The sequence below is a fragment of the Amblyomma americanum genome, chromosome 1 (genome assembly GCF_052857255.1).
Source record: "Amblyomma americanum isolate KBUSLIRL-KWMA chromosome 1, ASM5285725v1, whole genome shotgun sequence".
NCBI lineage: Eukaryota > Metazoa > Arthropoda > Arachnida > Ixodida > Ixodidae > Amblyomma > Amblyomma americanum.
The window spans coordinates 142,366,703-142,385,960 of NC_135497.1; the positions used below are offsets into that span (position 1 = coordinate 142,366,703).

Below are 19,258 nucleotides of genomic sequence, written 5' to 3' on the forward strand. Positions count from 1 at the left end.
TTAATTACAGGGAAGCTCACTTGTGGCGTACACCGTAGCGGTGCCCTAGCGCATGCCATCCGCCTTGTTTGCGGGAGGTGCGGGATTCGACCCCCTGCCGCCGCGTACCCATCAGTCTCTAATGTTGCCCTGGCCTGGTGCCCAGATTCTGTGAGATGAGATGATTGGGAAATTGGTCTTGACCCTACCGCGTGTACGTCACCGCGAACACCCAATAGCCGTTCGAGCGCGCTCCGCACAGGTGCTGGTGGAGTGTCTGCACCGTGGTGTAAGAATATTTTCTTACACCATGGTCTACACTCAATCGCGAAAGCGTTCAACAGCTGCGCTGGTCAAACGCATTTATGAGAAAACAACCGTTGAAGCATTTAATCCAACTCTGTTCTGATTGTCCACCGGTACCGGGCGTGGATAGGGGTCACTCTTGGAGAGGGCGGTTGGGGGGGGGGGGGGAGGTCCGTTTGAACCATGCATTTCTTCGACTTTTTTTTGTAAAACTAAATTGAGTTCAGCATGGTTTTCCTGTATAAAATTTCCTCTCGCTTTGAGGATTGGGGGCGAACATCCTCCACCCCCTCCCAATATCAGTATACGAGCACATGGTGCAACCACCGCGCTTCGTGCCGCACGTCGCGGAGATTTCACCTACGGTTAAATTGATGATCAGCTGCTAATTGTATATAACATGCAACGTCTCCGAGGCTTCTTTAAGCCGTCCTCGTTCGCGTTGGTAGCGCCAGCATACTTGCATTCGTTGTGGCGCTATGGAGCGCTGTCACCATCAGTAGCGGCGCCCTCTTTTTGCCAAGCAACAAGAACAGGAGCTTACACGCCTCCAAGTGATAGAACAGCCTTGCTCTCGCCGTTATTTCCAACTCATGCTGGGACTTTATTGCGAATATATATCGTTTCGTGTTGCGTCACACCAAACAATTTGTTTTTCTAGTAAAACCAAATGCTCGCCATGGCCAGTAGCCTGGCTTGCCTAATATACATCGTTTATTTTATCGGAACTCTGCAAGCCAAATGGGAATTTCGGTGCCGGTGTCTCAGGCAGTGCCGGCGAGGGCGTCCTCGTCGTCGAACTCTCCCTCGTCGTCGGCTGTGGCCTCCTGGTACTGCTGGTACTCGTACACCAGGTCATTCATGTTGGACTCTGCTTCGGTGAATTCCATTTCGTCCATGCCTTCCCCAGTGTACCAGTGCAAGAAGGCCTTGCGGCGGAACATGGCTGCAAATTAGGACGGGCACCACGAATATTAGTTGTTTTTGTAGGCTTACACGAATTGCAGCGGAACTTATACAGCTAGTTCAATTCTATCCGTCCGAATTATTTCCACCAAGTTACCCAGCTGTTCCGATTTTTGTTTCTGCGCCAACAAGTCCAGCTTTCTCCGGCAAAAATTTTGAAAATTGGAAAATTGTAAGACACTGTTAAGGAAATATTGAAGGTAATGGTCCATTATTCTGATATGTAGCAAAATCTTCCTTTTAAAGTGTTTCCAGCGATCGCACCGGAACGCTTTTGAAGATAGCGAAAACGTGAATAGAAAAAAACTAAGAGACTGCCTCGGGTGATCTGCGGATATATTGATTGTTTTAGTGAAATCTTGCATTATACGAGAAAACTGCGTTCATGAACGGCTTCCCGCTTAAAAATACTTTTGTCCATAATTCCTGAGTATCCGATTTCAAAAAGCGCCTTTCTCGATCATGAGGATCGGATTGAGCGATGGCGTCCAAAAATAGGCCTGCCTAAACTTGCAACAGAAGTGGAATAATCCAAGTTTTCTTTGTATGCTGAGCGGCGGCGCGGATTAGCGTGAGGAGGGAGTGCTCACACACGCTCGCCATCTAAAGGGCGTAACTACATCCGACATTTGCTTTTAGTAAAAATCGATTTTCGGCTCTTTATGGGGTATGTAGATGTTTATCCGGCAACAAAATACGCATTATGTCGAGAAAATTGGATTTAAAAATTTTCCCGCTTCTCGATTCAAACTCGTGACGTCAAGACAAGCGAAATTCGTGACCACCGCTTAGTGAATAGCGATGTAGACTAGCCTCAGGGATCCACGACAAAAAAAAAAGGAAGAAAACTCTTGAATCACTGTAGTTTCCTTGCAAAAACGGTCGGTGATGGCGGCATCTGTATTTCATTTTTTGACCTTTACCTGGCTAGGGAAGGGGACGGACCTTTGTCCCCGTTTGGGTTGTCCACTGTTCGGGTTATAGGTGCGCAGGGTTGAATGGGGGAAGTTCTAGAGATTGTGTAGGGTATCTAGGTCTGAGGTAGCTCACTCCCCACGGCACGGGAACAAATGCCTATCTCTTTCCCTTTCGCCTAGCCTTAGTCGTAGAAGCTCCGTTTTTTAGTGATAAAAGTGTCTTTCGCAATTAGAACGCTGCTTCATTTCCATACAGGCCAACTTGAATTTGTCCTCAGAGTCTCTTTAAAGGTGGCCGCTTCGTTACCTCTTTATGAGTGATTTTTACGGGCACTGCTAAATTTGTAACGTCGGAAACATTACCCCTCCTTGATACACGGTCTGCACTTGGTGAACAGGGAAATGTCGCGCTTGTCATCTGAGATGTTTAATGAATGGGGTCGTTCCTTGCAGCTTGTGGTTTGTCAGTGAAATGCGCGTACAAAAGTTTTGCCGACACTGTTTGTGACGTCATCGTTGTCACAAAAGAACACCGCATCCAACACACCCCTGTTTTGGTTTAGGTTTTCTGCTTTTTGCTCTTTGATGATTGTTTTAGTCACAGTTCTATTAACAACAGATTGCAACGAACAGAGAGGGCTTTAAGCAATATTACAGGAGCGTCACCTTAAGATTAAAAAAAATTATAATCCCAATGTTGCCCTTGAACGATGAAGTAGGCGCTCTATGCAACTGCAGATTGTACGTGTGAACTGCATGCTGTGCTATGAGTAGAATGTAATTCGAGCAATTCTGATAAATGACTGACCAGTGAATTGTTCTGAAATGCGCTTGAACAGCTCCTGAATGGCCGTGCTGTTCCCGATGAACGTCGCAGACATCTTGAGGCCACGGGGTGGGATGTCGCAGACGGCGGTCTTGACGTTGTTCGGGATCCACTCGACAAAGTAGCTCGAGTTCTTGTTCTGGACGTTAAGCATCTGTTCCTCGACCTCCTTCATGCTCATGCGGCCGCGGAAGATGGTGGCTACCGTCAGGTAGCGGCCGTGGCGGGGGTCGCAGGCGGCCATCATGTTCTTGGCGTCGAACATCTGCTGCGTCAGCTCCGGCACGGTCAGCGCCCTGTACTGTTGGCTGCCTCGGGACGTGAGTGGTGCGAAGCCGGGCATGAAGAAGTGCAGACGCGGGAAGGGCACCATGTTGACAGCCAGTTTGCGCAGGTCAGCGTTCAGCTGGCCGGGAAACCTGCGTGTGTATGGTTACTTAAGTTGCTTTAAGACTGTTTTTTTTTTGCGTTAAGCACCGCGAACAAGGGCCTGCAGGCGCCGCGCCATTCATGTCCCCAATTGTGCTACGAAGTTATACACAACACAAGCTATTCCCTCTTCAGGTGTGGTGAAGTAGTTTGCAGGCCTAAGCGCCTGTGGCCATTGTGGGCATCGGGCCATTCTTCGACGGCAGTGATCGGTGCCACTCACTACAGCTTCGCATATAGAGATGTCGAGTGACAGTAATAGACTACGATCCCGGAGAAAAGAAAGCTTCGTCACCTGATGCATGTTGTGACTCCGGACATTGTGACAGAAACCAGGTGGTTGAGGTCCCCGTATGTGGGAGTGGTGAGCTTCAGGGTTCGGAAGCAGATGTCGTATAGCGCCTCGTTGTCAATGCAGTAGGTTTCGTCGGTGTTCTCCACCAGCTGGTGCACGGACAGGGTGGCGTTGTAGGGCTCGACGACGGTGTCGGAGACCTGCAGTTTTGAATGCGCTTTAATTCGCACTTTCTGTCGACGTGGTGCAAAGCCTACCACATATATGCACAAGAAAAATTTTCTCATTTTTAAGCACTGTGATTCTTCGATTTCTCGCTACCATTGTCGAGCATTAAAGGGACAAGAAATTATTTTGATGGTCACATTCTAGGGCAGCGATTAGTAGAGGTGGCCTTTGTCAGTATTAATTCGAGTCAAATTCAAAAGCTCTGCGTGGACCCTACACACACCTCCTTCACGCCCCGACGTCATGCAGATGCGGTGGCGCTGATGTCAGTAGCGCCTTTGGCACGGCAGGCAAAATAGGTTCCGCCTGCCCGTGCCCACCAGCTGCTGCAGCTGCTGGCGGGACTGCGCAACTGCATCATGCCCGCGCCTCGATATGTTTCTCGCTGATAGATACCGCATTAAGGAATGGGCCACGGTAGTAAAGCGCGAAGTCTGGGCCTCGATCGCCGCTTCCAGGCAATGTACTTCGTAGCTGGGGAGTTGCGTTCATTCTCCTGAACATCAGCATAGTACGCTTATAATTGCTTAAGGGGAAAAAAACACAAATGTCTGCGCACGTAATTATCACGTCGAGCCGTTTTGGTGTTCACTGGGCGCTGACAGGCTGAATCACCACCAAGGAATGCGGTCTTTTGTTGATAGCAGATAATGTTTAAACGTGTGTGGAAGTTATACGATCATATAAAGCCGCGTTCATGACACTTAATATTCACTTCAGACCATTTCTTAATATGGCCGACATAATTACTTGGTCTGTGTAGAAAGATGTCTGCTAAATTCTGTCGTTTTTGCACGGCCACGTTGGCTTGTTTCTGTACGTGTGCTAAAAGCCACGTGCTTTTTCACTGCATCATATGTCATAAGCTGTTTCATGAGGCGGTGCATGATCGCGAAGCTTGTTTGGAAAGAAGCAGCCGCGATCGCATTGCCCGAGTTGATGACGATGATGATGACCTCAGGCTTAATGGCACATACCCACGGCGGGGGATTGGCCAGGGTGCAATGCTGATACAAACGCACTCATGGCCAAGGAGTGGTGTAATTGGATAATTTTGTAACCTAGACTCGAATTTTGATTAAAAATCAAGATTAAAAAAACGGGAATGAAAAAGCAGGGAATTCTCATTCTAGCAGAGGAATCTACCTGATGCAATTATATATTCGTGAATAAAATCGCACACTGGTTTCAATGCATATCCCTTGGCGCTTGCCACGAAGGAGAGGAGAATCGGAATAAATAGAGCAAGCCCCCGTCGAGCGAGGGGACCTCTAAGTAAGCTATACGGCGAGAAGTTACCCGCAAAGAGGAAAAAGTGATCTATGGACTCAATTTCGCCAAAGACTCAGAGAGGGTGGTCAGAAATATCCCTGATCGACATAAGTAGAGATTTAGTCGCGGTATTCTGCTGCGCAGTAGGGTCGTGGACACTTCACATTGCCTTGAACTGCACATCCGCGCACTCCAAGGAAATGCCAGGTGTTGAAAATTCGCTGCAACAAGGAGTGGCTCATGGCTCAAGTAGTGGAGACGCTGGCTGCAGTCAAGTAGACAGTATTAGGGACGAACGGGACAATAGGTCCACCAAGGGCGGACTTTGCAAAAAAATCAACTCTCTCATCAGAAGCAATGCCACAGTGCCCAGGGACCCAGTGAAAGCGTACTTTTGTAATGTGTGGTGTAACAAGAAATTGAAGGGAACGGCTCATAGGAGTATCTCTCGATTTTTCCAGCACTATCAAGACGGAAGGGCTCTCTTAAAGTATAACAACCTGAGAGATACTGCAGGGATTCCTTATTAAGGCCAACTCAATGGCCAGAAACTTGGCGACAAAAATAGGGGTATAGTCAGGAGCCCGAAATGAATAACTCTATTCAAGAGCCCTTGAGTAAATGCCAATGGCTGCTTTTTCATTTTTCTGGGAGGCGTCTGTAAAAACAGCAGTATGGTTAGGGAAATTATCCAGACACTCCTTAATAAGCCCATTTAAAGCACTTGCAGGCAGATTCTTAGCATTCCTTGGGAAGGTGTCGTCAAAGGGGACTACAGTATCAGCCCGGCGGTCGTTAACTGGTACTACAGAATTTATTGATACCGAAATTTTTGACAGCAGGGAATTAGTGAACACAACCTGAGGAAGCTTATACCAAGGCCAAAAATTACCAAAGAATAGAGATGGGTTCGTTGTAAATATAGGGTTAGCCAATTCAGGAACAGGCTCCAAAGACATTAAAAACGTCCGCACAGTGAGAAGCTGAGCCGCAAATTTAGATCAGGTATCCGCGCCTCCAAGTACAGCGCAGCGTTAGCAACTGATTTAGGCGGACCTATAGCAAAGGCGCAGAGCGCGTCGCTCAATAACAAACCGGGGTTCAAGCTTGTACCTTGTGCACCCAGAAAAGAGAACAGAGCCAAATTCAAGTACACATGTCTTATACAGAAAGAGCAAAGTGTTCCGACGCATACCAAATTTTTTGTTGCTGATCCTCTCCAACCGGCCAAGGGCACGCTCACCTTTAAAGCACAATGCTTCTAATCAAGTAGGGCATAAGCATCCGCGCGCGAGCACCTATCGCGCTGAATAATGTCCAAGACACACTGTTCATCTTTGGGCAGGTGGGATCGTCAGCTGCGTGATCAGACTTAGAAGTGCAGACGTCTGAAGCATGAGCACCGCCGCAAACGCGGCAGCGCGTTGCCGACTTGCAAGATTTGCCACTCTGACCAAAACGCCAGCAGTTCTTACATTGTAGACAATTGTACATTGTAGACATTGTAGACGGTAGACAATGGGCCAGACTGATTTCCCATCGCCAAGAGGACCCCGCAAAAGTTGCTATAGCAGACTCAGTTGGAATACGAGAGCCTCCAGCCTCTGTTGCAGCGGTAAACTGAGAGGATGCCCACACCGGCATCATGGAAGTCCAAGAATTTCTTCTGGCGTAGCGGAGGGATACACACCGCGGATTATTCCTTTTACGCAGGCGAGTTGCTCGGGAATAAACGCTTTCACCGGGAGTGAGGCAAAAGAGGTGCACTGCAGCAAGTCTGCAACACAATCCAAATCTGGTGATTTGCACAGAATTCTTCTTTTGGCAAATGGTCGAACCTCGGAAATCTCAAGATATCGAATGGTCGCTGCCTTCAGCTGCTCCTGGATCATATGAGAGTTTTTGATCTTAATTAAACCATCTCCTACAGGGACCAGAGCCACAGGGATACGCTTGGCAAAAAGAATTTAGGCAAACTGGCGAACCAGGCTACTGGACCTGTGCCCGAGGAAGACATAGCCATGTCCGTAAGCCTAAGAAACATGAAGCCTACATCCAAAAGGGAAAAAACCTGGCCAAATCCCCCACTCGCGGAACGGCCTCACCAGGAGTTTACAGGATCAGCAGCACCAAGACACGCTTCAGCAGCGAGGCCAGATGAAGCGGGAGGCGACATAGAACAGCCGTAGAACAGCGTCGGGTCGTATCAGCACAATGGACACTAAGGGCCGTTGTTGTTGTTGCCTTCGTGACATGGCACATACCCACGACGGGGGATTGGCCAGGGTTCAGTGGGGAGACCCCATAGAATAGGGTAAATGGTGCCAAGCTATTTTGCCTTGGGTGAAATTTACGAGTGATTAAAAAGAAAAGAAGGGCCCTTTCTTCTTCTTTACCGAGTTGTTGTTGTTGCTGTTGTTAGCCTATCAAAAGATGGCACATACCCACACTGGGGGATCGGCCAAGAATCGGGTGGCTATTCACCTGAACGCAGTTAACAAAAAGGAAAAGCACGTGGGAGCATAACACCGGTGAATTTTTCGTCATGAACAGAAAAGGGATGAGTGTTTTGATTTTAAAATTTTAATAATAATAATAAGGAGAGTGATTAAATATTAATGATTTAGTCAAAATGTAATAATTGATAGAAAAGAAAAGGTTGAAACACTTAGCAAGGCAGTCGGTGAGATTCTATCAGGAAATTTTGAACAGCGGTGCAAACAGATCTGTGGCTGAACCCAAATGTGGTGGCGCCAAATGATAGCAAGAGCGGGCTGCTCAAACTAAGGCCAAGATGCTGCAAGGGCTCCTCCAGCAACCTTTTTCTCAGTGAGTTGAATCGGCGACAATACAGCCAAAAATGTTCAATGGATTCTGGCTCACGGCAAAATGCACAAAGGGGGGAGAGCGCCAAACCCGACTTGTGTAAATAGAAATTTAGAGGGGGGATGCGGCAGCGTAGCCTCGTCAGTGATACTTCAAGCTGCCGAGAGCAACAAATTTTCCTGTTCCAATAATATTTAAGGTGCTCATAATCCGCCGATGTTAAAAGTGATGTGTCTTGCGAGCTTAAAAACGCACGTCGCCGAAATCTAGATGCTGTAATGTAGGCTGTAGCCGGGATGATTGGCAACACGGGGCCGCTGAGGGAAGCCTTTGCGAGATTATCAGCAATCTCATTTACTGTCACACTGCTGTGGCCGGGAACCCATACTAAATGAACAAGGCTCAAATGCGGAGGAAGTAGGGATAAGAAAGTTGATAAAATGGGACCGTCACCCTGTGCAGCGAGGGACGAACACAAAGATAAAGAATCAGTAATTACTGCAACTGCTGTAATAGAGGGGTCTAGCTTGCGTAGAGCAAGTACAACTGCTAGAAACTCTGCTTGAAAAATAGGGGTGAAATCTGGAAGGCGCAGAGAAAAGGACCAGTCTAAATGGGAGCAAAATATTCCCACACCTGCTTTTTCATTGCATTGCGATGCATCAGCGGCTATTGCTATATCGGTTGGTAGGGTCCTCAGATGATCTTCTAGAAGGCCATTTAGAATACTCGGTGGCAAAAGTTTTGCATTTTTTGGGAATATGTCGTCGAAAACAATGTGGATAGTGGGCCCATTCCGAAGCGCAGGAAGGATATCATAAATGTTTACATCTAAAGGCTGAAGTAATCTTTGCACAAACACTACCTGAGGGGAATTGAAACGAGACCAGGGGACACCAAAAAAGGAGGTCGGCTGAGAACAGAAAATGCTTTGGGAACGGTGGAAATGGGATTCATAGATCCTGAGGTAAGTTTGCACAGTTAAAAATTGAAGTCGTGATAAGAGAGACGGAATGCGGGCTTCAAGGTACAGCACATTGATAGCCACACATTTTGGAAGGCCGAGGCACATGCGAAGTGCTTCCCTCTCTAAAAGGACGAGAGGGCGAAGTTTATATGTAGCCGAGCCTGAAAACAACACTGATCCAAATTCTAAAATTGGCCTGACATACATTATGTAGATCATTAATAGCGCATCTCTGCGCATGCCGTACCGGTGATGACATAATCTCCGTAACATGCCCACGGCACGAGCCCCTTTCGCCGCGACATGGTCAATGTGAGGTCGCCAGGTGAGTTCGTTGTCATAAATGACCCCTAGGTATTTTAGGGATTGAACCTGCGGTATTATTTTTAACTGGCAAGTGAGAGAGACCACTACAGGAGTGAATAAAGGGAAAACAAGAGTAGCGCACTTGCCAACATTTAACTTCAGGTGTAATGCGCTCAACCAGTGCTCAAGTGTATTCAAATATGACTGCAACAGACCATACAGAGAATGTATATCCGGCGCAGCAGCAAAAAACGCAATGTCGTCCGCATAGACGTAAGTGCGTACATGGCGGTGGAGAGGAATTGAGCTTAACAGAATATTAAAGAGCACAGGAGAAAGAACAGCTCCTTGCGGTACACTTCGCGTTTGTCTATACCTCTCTGAATGAACACCATTATGGACGCAAAAGAATTCCCTGTTATGAAGAAATGCAGATATCCATGCAACTATATAATCTGGAAATTGAAGAGACTGTAGCCTATGTATCAGGATGGAGTGTTCTACACTGTCGTAAGCTTTGGCGACATCTAACGTAACCAAAGCCGCGACCAGGCGTTGACGACGAGCAAGGAGAATTCTGCTCTCAAGATCAGCATGTACATTCCATATCGAACACCGTGGCCGGAAACCGAGTTGGCACGGGCTGAGTATACTTTTGCGGTCCACAATGGCTGACTTTCGAATTAGTAACAACCTTTCTATCAACTTTACCACGTTTGGTGTTAAAGAAATTGGCCTAATATTATCCAATTCATAGCCTCCACCCTGATTTTTAAGTAAAGGGATCACCTTGGACAGCTTCCACTCAGAAGGTATCCAAGCGTGTTTGAGAGAGTAGTTTATTAGGTGCAATAAGGAGTTGGGAGACTCTTCAAATAGAATCTTGAGCATCTTTGTGGTAACACCATCAGGGCCAGGAGCAGCAGCTGGCAATCTCTGGACAACTTGTGAAAGCTCTGATAGATTTACTTGCGAGTCATTATCATTTGGTACGACTGGTGCAAACAACAATGTTCGCATAGGTAGTAAAGACGAGAACCGCTTTTGCAGGCCTGTGGCTATTAATTCAACCGCCTGGATAGCTTCTACAGGTGACATAACTAATGACTGAAAATTATGAGAGGACATGAGCTGTTTCCTAGACCGTAGAAAACCGAATAGTGCACGTCGGTTGCCCGCCTTTGAAAGATAATCGAAGTGTTCCGAGTCATATTCTTCCTTTGCGCGAGAAACTGTGCGTTTAAAGGTGGCTGCAATAAATTTATAATCACTCCAGTTATTCGGACATTGGTTATGAAGAATCCTTTTCCATGCTGCCTTCCTCCGCCTGTAATCTCTTGTACAGTCCGCATTCCACCAGATAGAAGAATTCCCTTTTATTGGCCTCACCAGGAACTCCGACTTTTTACGGCTTTCCTCAATAGCCAGACATATGCTTGCTGACTGGTGGACCTCGGCGATGTTAGACACTGGAGCAAGGGCAGAGCGCAACGCCGTCTGAAATCTGTCATAATTTACATGTGACCGCAACTGAGAAGACGCCGGAGTAACACGACATATGATATCAAAATGAATAGGTATATGATCACTTGAAGTGCCGCTATCAACTGTCGACCAATTCGTTACGCCAATTCCAGGACTAATGAACGTGAGATCTAAAACAGATTGAGTGTGTGAGCGAAGATAAGTGGCCGATCCTGAATTTAAGCACATCAGGTTGTGATCAGAAACCCAGTCCCAAAGGCGCTTGCCGCACGAATTAGTCCTAAAACCCCAAGACACATGGTGAGAATTGAAGTCCCCAGCCACGAGAAGTGGGTTTTTACAGTTTACGAGTAAAAAATCCAGAGGTCTAACATCCTGGACTCCATTGGGGAAATAACAATTTGCTATTGAAAATGGAGAGCACCCAGGAAGTACAAAGTCTATTGCCAAAATCTCACAGTCAGGAGACATTTGTTGAAAAGATACCACAGCCCTGTGGCAAAATTTTGAAGAGACTAAAGTTGGTAAACCCCCGCCTCTTGACTGGCGGTCTTGGCGAAATGACCGGTAATTTTTGATATGAAAATGTTTGTCGGTTGAAAGCCACGTTTCTTGCAGAATTATGACATCCGGATTAAGCTGAGTAGAAAGGCAGTGTAAATCTATGGAAGCGGAAAGAATAGAGCGACAGTTCCACTGCAGAACTCGCAACGACGCTATGGTTGCGAAAGTCTAGCAGCAGCAACTGCCTGCTCCAAAATGGTATCCTTGGGTTTAGTGCCAAGCTGCTTCTTCTTTGATTTGGGCTGGGTGCCCTGAGAAGACAACGAATGAGACATGGGGGACCCACTGCGCTTAAGAAGCCGCGCATCAGGCTCCACCATCTCGGAATCATACATTATATCAACATCCCTCGAAGTACCCGAGGTACGTACAGCGGAAGTGACAGAAGTTTGTTCCTGGGGTTGTGATGCTACTGGAATTTGAGACCGGATAAGAGGAGAGGGAATTGTTGTCGAAAGAGGTGCCAAACTAGCCTGCACGGCATGTGTAATCTGAGCCGCTAGAACATTTGTAAAGCACTCTGACACACTTGCGACAATCTTTTCTACCATTTTAGACATCGAAGCCTCCACAGCAGCCGCAATTGCCTGGGACAGCGTTGAGTCTAGCATGACACCTTGCCGAGCGGTCACACCGGCATAACCGCGGGCACGTTCTTTGACCTCTGAAATAGCGTCACGGCGCGAACAGCGTTTCCTGTCAATTATTTCCACAATTTGAATTTCCTGAGCTCGAGAGGGACAATTTGAGTAGTTTGCAGAGTGCGCACCACCGCAAAGGCAACACTTCTCATTCTTCTCAGTGCAGGTGCTTGTTGCATGACCATCCCCACAGTTGCAACACCTCAAGTTGGATTTGCAACCGCCAGCGCTATGTCCATAACGCCAGCAGTTGTTACACTGCAGAGGCCGAGATGATAATGGGTCTACCCGAAAAATTAGAGGTCATGCCTTGATTTCAGAGTGGCAGGAAGTGCCGGCAAAGGTAGCAATCACTGATTCAGTGGGCATCCGCACGTTGTTCACATCCCGGCTACAGCGGTGCACAGCAACAACACCTGCAGCCGACAGAAGCACAAGAGTCTCTGCCGGAGGCAGGGAAGAGTCTACACCTCGTACAATACCTTTCGTGCACGCCAGATGAGAAGGGATGAAAGAACTTACCCGAAGGGAGGCAAAGGATGAGGAGTTTAGTAAATCTCTTACACAGGCGAGGTCTGGCGATCTGCACAGAATCCCACCGCGTCCAAACTGGCGAACCTCTGAGATTGACTCATAATGAGAAGTCGTCGACTGGAGAGCAGCCCGAACAGCACCAGGGTTGTTCATCCTGATAGCACCACCATCCCTAGGCACCAGCGCGACAGGGATACTGCCGACACCACTGCGCAAAAAAGCTTCCAACGGTAGGAGATCAGTTGACAGAGAAGCCGACCAGAGGGAACTCCCCTGGCCGGGAGACTGGGTGGACATGGTCCGGGCTTACTGCCTTACCGCGCAAAGACGCAGAGAGAAAATGCCACAATCAGTCACCCGAAACTTAGCCGATCGTTCCCAGCAGAGCAGAGCCGTCGGGGCAGCGATGAACAGGACGAACGCCACTGGGTCGAACGATGTCCTCCTAAAAGAGCGTGTCGTCGTGTCGTTGTTGTTAGCCTATCAAAAGATGGCACATACCCACACTGGCGGATCGTCGTGTCGTCAATGCTTCTATATCTTCTTCCTCGTTTCTTCTTCCTCGTTTCCAGTTGCAGCGTGCTTTTGTCTTCGTTTTTGCCATCGCATGACAACGGCCTCCAAAGTATCTCATAAAGCTAGCGCAAATAGATGAGAGCACACGAAGCTGCGTCCAGCACACGTAGTTGCAGGCGAGTGGAATTTTTCGGCTTGAGCCCCTGCGTCTTTCAATCAGACTCCTGCGTTGCTAGGGAAATGTTTCCGTTTGGTTTGGTTTGGTTTATGGAGTTTTAACTTTCCAAAGCGACCCAGGCTATGAGGGACGCCGTAGTGGAGCACCCCGGAAATTTCGACCACCTGGGGTTCTTTAACATACACTGACATCGCACAGTACACGGGCCTCTAGAATTTCGCCTCCATCGAAATTCGACCGCCGCCGCGGCCGAGGTCGAACCCACGTCTTTGGGGTTAGCAGCCGAGCGCCATAACCACTGAGCCACCGCGGCGGCTATGCAAACGTTTCATTTAGGGGGGCACAACTGTGAACTTTTTATGCTAATTTCAGTGCTGTGCTTTATTTTCAGCTGGCTGGTACAGATGTTGGGTTATTATAATTAACACCGTCGTCAAGTCATCGAGTTTGGAATAATTAAGTAGAAAGTGCGCAAATTTTTTATGCCAGCATGTTCACAAAGCCCTGCTTTGTGTGATGACGCTACTGTTCTTTTTTTTATGCAAAGTACGTATGCAAACAAAAGTTAAACTCTAGCATGCATATTTACGTGAGCACATTTCTTAGAAAAATAACTTCAACATGCTACTGCATGTGTACAAAAAATTGTCAGATTTATTACACTACTCAATCTCTCAGGACCGCGGTGGTTCAGTGGTTATGGCGCTCAGCTGGTGACACCAAAGACGCGGGTTCGATCCCAGCCGCCGCGGTCGAATTTCGATGGAGGCGAAATTCTAGAGGTCCGTGTACTGCGCGATGTCAGCGCCCGTTAAATAAGCCCAGGGGGTCGAAATTTTTGGAGCCCTTCACTACGGCGTCCCTCATAGCCTGAGTTGCTTTGGGACGTTAAACCTTCATAAACAAAAGCATAAATAAATCAACGTCTCAGGATTCATTCGCAGCAAATAGAATCATTCTATTTTTATTCGTTACGAAATTACGAAGGGATGAGTGATGCCAATCGTAGAAAACGTGAAAGCTGAGAAAACCAACCTTAAAGTTTATTCTCTCGTTTGCTTCGTTCACCCTCGTAGCTTTTTCTTTTGGTCAAAGAAATGCGGCACTGCAATCAATGGAACCTCTGATCTTCTGATCATTCCGCTTCCAAGTGATACTAAGATAGTGGTGCACCGTCGTCGGAAACCCGTGGAATTCGCGATGCGCCGAGGCCACCAGAAGAGCGATTCGCTCAATCTTCGACGCCCACACATCAAAAAAGCGTAATTTTCTAAATTTCTACTGCACAAAAAATTGCGATCAGTTTGGCCATTTTAATAAGGTGACAAATCGGCCTCGTTGGTGCATGATCTTGTGGCGAAACGCAGCGCTCACACGCGACAGAGGAGACTGGAGACACGACGCTGTCCCCACTTGGCTCGCTGCGCGGCACGTGTGTCAAGTGACGGTGAGCGCACGTCTGCTCCGCCGAAACAACGCCAGAGCTTCTCCTCACTGCTATCCCGAAGTGGAATTATTCCGGCTAGTACAGAGCGTCAAAAAGTGGTTATTTTATTCCACGTCTAGCGTAGAAATCAACGGCAGCAACGCTTTCTGTTTGCAACTGATCATATATACAACACACAGTGCCAAACAATATCTCTGAATAGGCCGTACGTGGTCAACGCGAGCCTGTGCACTTCGAGAAATTACGAAGTTCAAAGCATTAACAGCATCAACCACTTCGTGATTCGCAGAAACCGACAACGCGCCTACAAGCCTACCGCGAGCCCGCTAGCGACTGCAGTGACACCTTCTTTGTTTGCAAACATGCAGCAGGTCTGCGGGAATACGGTGGCCGCAGCTGGCAAAAGACAGGGTTAATAGGAGAGACATGGGAGAGGCCTTTGCCCTGCAGTGGGCCTAGTCAGGCTTATGGTGATGATGATGGTGCAGCATGTCTATAATTTACAATTTCTATTTAAATCGCTGCTCGCACTGACTCGCAGTCTGCTAGGGCGACAGCTCACCTCGCATTCTTTGCCTTAGCACACTATACTTAGCCGCTCCTACCCCAAAGATGTCAGTGGGCAGCCTGACGCCCACTGCCCATTGGGCATGCTCAGGTGGCGTGGGCGGGATTGCGCAGCACCGACCTGTTTTCTGTTAGCACGAAAGCAATCCTAGCCAACCCCTAACGGTTTCGACGATGTCTCACGCGGAGAAAATTAAGCCTCAGCCAGACTCAGTAAGGAAATGCGTGTGCATGGCAATGAAGCTCAATTCTGGGGATGGTCCTGCAGGGTAAGGACAGCAACACATGGTATGGCACATGATGGTGTATATTGTGTATGGGGGTTTAACGTCCCAAAGCGACTCAGGCTATGAGGGACGCCGTAGTGAAGGGCTCCGGAGATTTCGACCACCTCGGGTTCTTTAACGTGCACTGGCATCGCACAGTACACGGACCTCTAGAATTTCGCCTCCATCGAAATTCGACCGCCGCGGTCGGGATCGAACCCGCGTCTTTCGGGCCAGCAGCCGAGCGCCATAACCACTTAGCCACCACGGCGGCCCTGATATGGCACATGAAGAATGTCCCAAACATGGTTAGGACGCCCGAAATTTGCCCTTCGAATGACCTTGACCGAATTCGACTGCCGGTGAATCTGGCTGTGCTCAGGTGGAAGACAGGCTTCACCTCGTCTCGAAAAGAAATTGGCCCACCTCCAAAAATAAGAGTTGGCCCACCCCCTAAAATTTGAAAATTGATCTACGTTCGGGACCGACATGCGACACCCCCAGAATGGGTTTGGCCCACCCCCAAAATTTGGGAGGCCCACCATGCTTTCGCGCACTATTTCGTGCTTAGCAATGATAAACCGCTAGCCATTTTTTTTTTCGGCACGTCGTTGTGTAAGAGTTGAGGGAAGCTAAGAAGCATCATTTTTAATGCGCCGATATCTTCGGTGTTAAAGGGTTGTAGACACCAAAAATTTGCTCGCATGTTTTCTGCTTTCAAATGATGCTTTAGACATTAGAATACATGTATCGCCGCGTTGTTTTCGCCTACGACCGATAAATAATATATAATTGAATTTCTTCTTTCATGCTGTTTCGGTTTCATCAACCGAACGATGGCTGTGACGTGTAGTTGGACTTGGAGTATCGTGAGGCAGGAAAAAAACGGCAGTATGACTGCTGATACGTCGTTTGTTTTTATTCCAGCTCTTGAAGCAGGCTTGTTTAAGCGTTACAGTGAATTAAAACTACGTGTCAGCGTTTATATTGCAGTTTTTTTCGTGCCTCACATGACCTAAAGTCGAACTACATGCCACAACCATCGTTCGGTTGATGAAACCGAAACAGCATGAGGGAAGGAATTCAGTAATCAGTGATCTAGCGGTTGTATGCGAATACCAGACGATGATCCATGTATTATAATGCCTAAAGCATCATATGGAAGAATAAAACGCGCAACTAAATTTACATGTCTGTAGTCTTTTAATGAAGCTAGCTTATACTTTTTTTCCTGTTCGGTGACGAGTGATGGAATAGCGATCGCTCGTGCGCTTTTCCTAACCTCAGTATATACCATTTCATGGTCCCTTTAAGGTCACAGCCGTCGTGCGCTTGCACTCTGCAGCTGTTTTCGCGCCATTCGTTTGGCAGCAGCGGTGGGTGACGTAAAGTCTCGCATCTTCACGAGCGAGTGCGGTGTCGATACCACCGTAGTAGGTAGACATCAAGAAAGAAAGCTCGCTGAGGTCACCACATGCAGACGTGGTGAAGCCTTCATATCTGACGGCAGTTTAATAATAATAATAATAATAATAATAATAATAATAATAATAATAATAATAATAATAATAATAATAATAATTCGTTTTCTGGGGAAAGGAAATGGCGCAGTATCTGTCTCATATATCGTTGGAGACCTGAACCGCGTCGTAAGGGAAGGGATAAAAGAGAGAGTGAAAGAAGAAAGGAAGAGAGAGGTGCCGTAGTGGAGGGCTCCGGAATAATTTCGACCACCTGGGGATCTTTAACGTGCACTGACATCGCACAGCACACTGGCGGCTTAGCGTTTTTCCTCCACAAAAGTTTGCGTCTCGCTGGTATTGACGCTGTCCTGGCTTAAGACACGTGCCGGCGGCGCGGAAGCTGTCACGACGAATGCGCACCTTCGGGGAGGGCATGACGCTGAAGGTGTTCATGATGCGGTCCGGGTACTCCTCCCGGATCTTCGAGATGAGCAGCGTGCCCATGCCGGAGCCGGTGCCTCCGCCCAGGGAATGGGCCAGCTGGAAGCCCTGCAGGCAGTCGCAGCTCTCTGCCTCCTTGCGCACCACGTCCAGCACGGAGTCCACCAACTCGGCGCCCTCAGTGTAGTGGCCCTTGGCCCAGTTGTTGCCGGCGCCGCTCTGGCCTGCGAAGGTTACCGCGCATATGTACGCCACCTGCATATGCCCGCGCTGCTGGGAGCCGCTGTTTCGAGCCAATAAGCTTTGACCAAAAAGGTAGCCGCTAAGGCGCTTTGCGCTGAAACCTTTCCTGTTTCTACGCGAATTTTTCTTCAGTCGCATGATAGTGAAGCGCTCTTCAGATCAAATTCGCCGACCTTATGAAATAACTTTTCATATTTCAAGATGGAAACTCAGCGCTATGTCAGGCGCATAGGGCAGCAAGCTTCGTGTTGCAATGGTCGCCTCAGTTGCTGTTCACTTGCATTTTGTACGCAGCGAATTTTCCACCGAAAGAGTGGAAACAGCCAAGATTATACAGCCGACTATGAATGCCGATTCTGAGCACAGGTACGAGCAAATCGAGTTACCTTTGTTAACCCTAAGCTGTGGCTGGACCTAACGAACACTACGATGGGCTAAGAGCAGCTGCTGCAAGGAACTTCCGGCTAGGGACGGCTAGAATTAAGCCCGGCTCCCCACGAACCTTTGCGCACACACGTGCAGCTGATGACGTTTAGCTGAACTTGATCAGTACATGCTAAAACAGCAACGGAGATATGAAGCTAAAAGAGACGCTTACCGAATATGAAATTGTCGGGCCTGAACAGTTGACCGAAAGGTCCCGATCTGACGGAGTCCATGGTTCCTGGCTCCAAGTCGAGGAGGATGGCACGGGGAACATACTTGCCGCCTGAAAAATACAAACCAGGTTTTTTTTTCTTTACAGCCGTCAGTATTTTACTACCGTTGCGTGAACTGGAACATTGCCAGCAAGTCTGCCACGCAGTTTCTAATGCTGAACGCATGCGGAGCAGACGAGCGCCAGCGAACAGGGAACTGTGGGGTCGCCACATGGGCCATGTCTGCATGCGCATAAAGGCACATAGACATAATGGCGAAAACATTTCGATGCCGCTGCGTTACACGACAGAGCAGAACGTTTTCGAGCGCTCATGCACCATTGGGAGTGCGTTTGTGATGCTATCATCATGATCAGCATTCGCAGCCCCTTTGATAAAACTTACGTTTGCACAGTAGGTGTGCTATTAGAACACATACGGTATTCGTCCGTCATGCTTCTCGTCAAAATTTTCAATGAGGAAATAGTATGTGTCGAAAGAAATGTGCCAAAAAAACAACTATAGACTGTTAAAACTCAAGAATGTAGCGGCGAATGCTCTTCTTAAAGCCCCTCCAGCCAGTCGCTTCGGTCGGTTTTCATGAGGCAGGGGCTAAGCACGAAAAGGAAAGAGTACGGCGTTTGTACCCGTGCCGTGTGGAGTGCGTTCTTCGTTATTCGGGTTATGAGAGCGGAGTAGTTAAATGGGGAGTTGAAAAGACGGTGCGGTGTTGCTAGGGCTGAGGACGTGTCCCTTTCCTGCCTAGCTGCTGCTGCAGAGCCAAACGCCTTTAGCTGCACGGAGTAAATTGGACCACCCAGGGTTCTTTAACATACACTGACATCGCACAGCACATGGGTCTTTTCCATTTCGCATCCACCGAAACGCGGCCGTCGCGGCTGGAATTGAACCTGCGTCCTCGATTCCAACAGCCGATCGCACTAACCACTGAGCCACC

At 48.1% G+C, this 19,258-nt stretch overlaps 1 protein-coding gene across 1 annotated transcript; it reads right to left on the bottom strand.

Annotated features, from left to right (window-relative positions):
* Positions 1-111: 111 nt before the first annotated feature.
* Positions 112-18,755, bottom strand: LOC144114047 (tubulin beta-4 chain-like). Its single transcript, XM_077647496.1, has 7 exons — positions 18,740-18,755; positions 18,261-18,371; positions 17,399-17,643; positions 3,719-3,918; positions 2,977-3,413; positions 1,120-1,231; positions 112-148 (listed from the first exon to the last, which is right to left on the bottom strand). Exons 1-7 carry the CDS (start codon positions 18,753-18,755, stop codon positions 112-114), a joined length of 1,158 nt encoding a protein of 385 aa, XP_077503622.1.
* Positions 18,756-19,258: the final 503 nt, after the last annotated feature.

Excerpts from the sequence above, each read along its gene's own strand:
- LOC144114047 (XM_077647496.1), bottom strand. Across the intron at positions 3,414-3,718 it reads GGAGTCACAACATGCATCAG|GTTTCCCGGCCAGCTGAACG; the intron begins GTGACGAAGCTT and ends ATACACACGCAG. Across the intron at positions 149-1,119 it reads CTGGTGTACGAGTACCAGCA|AATCTGGGCACCAGGCCAGG; the intron begins GTACCAGGAGGC and ends CTCATCTCACAG.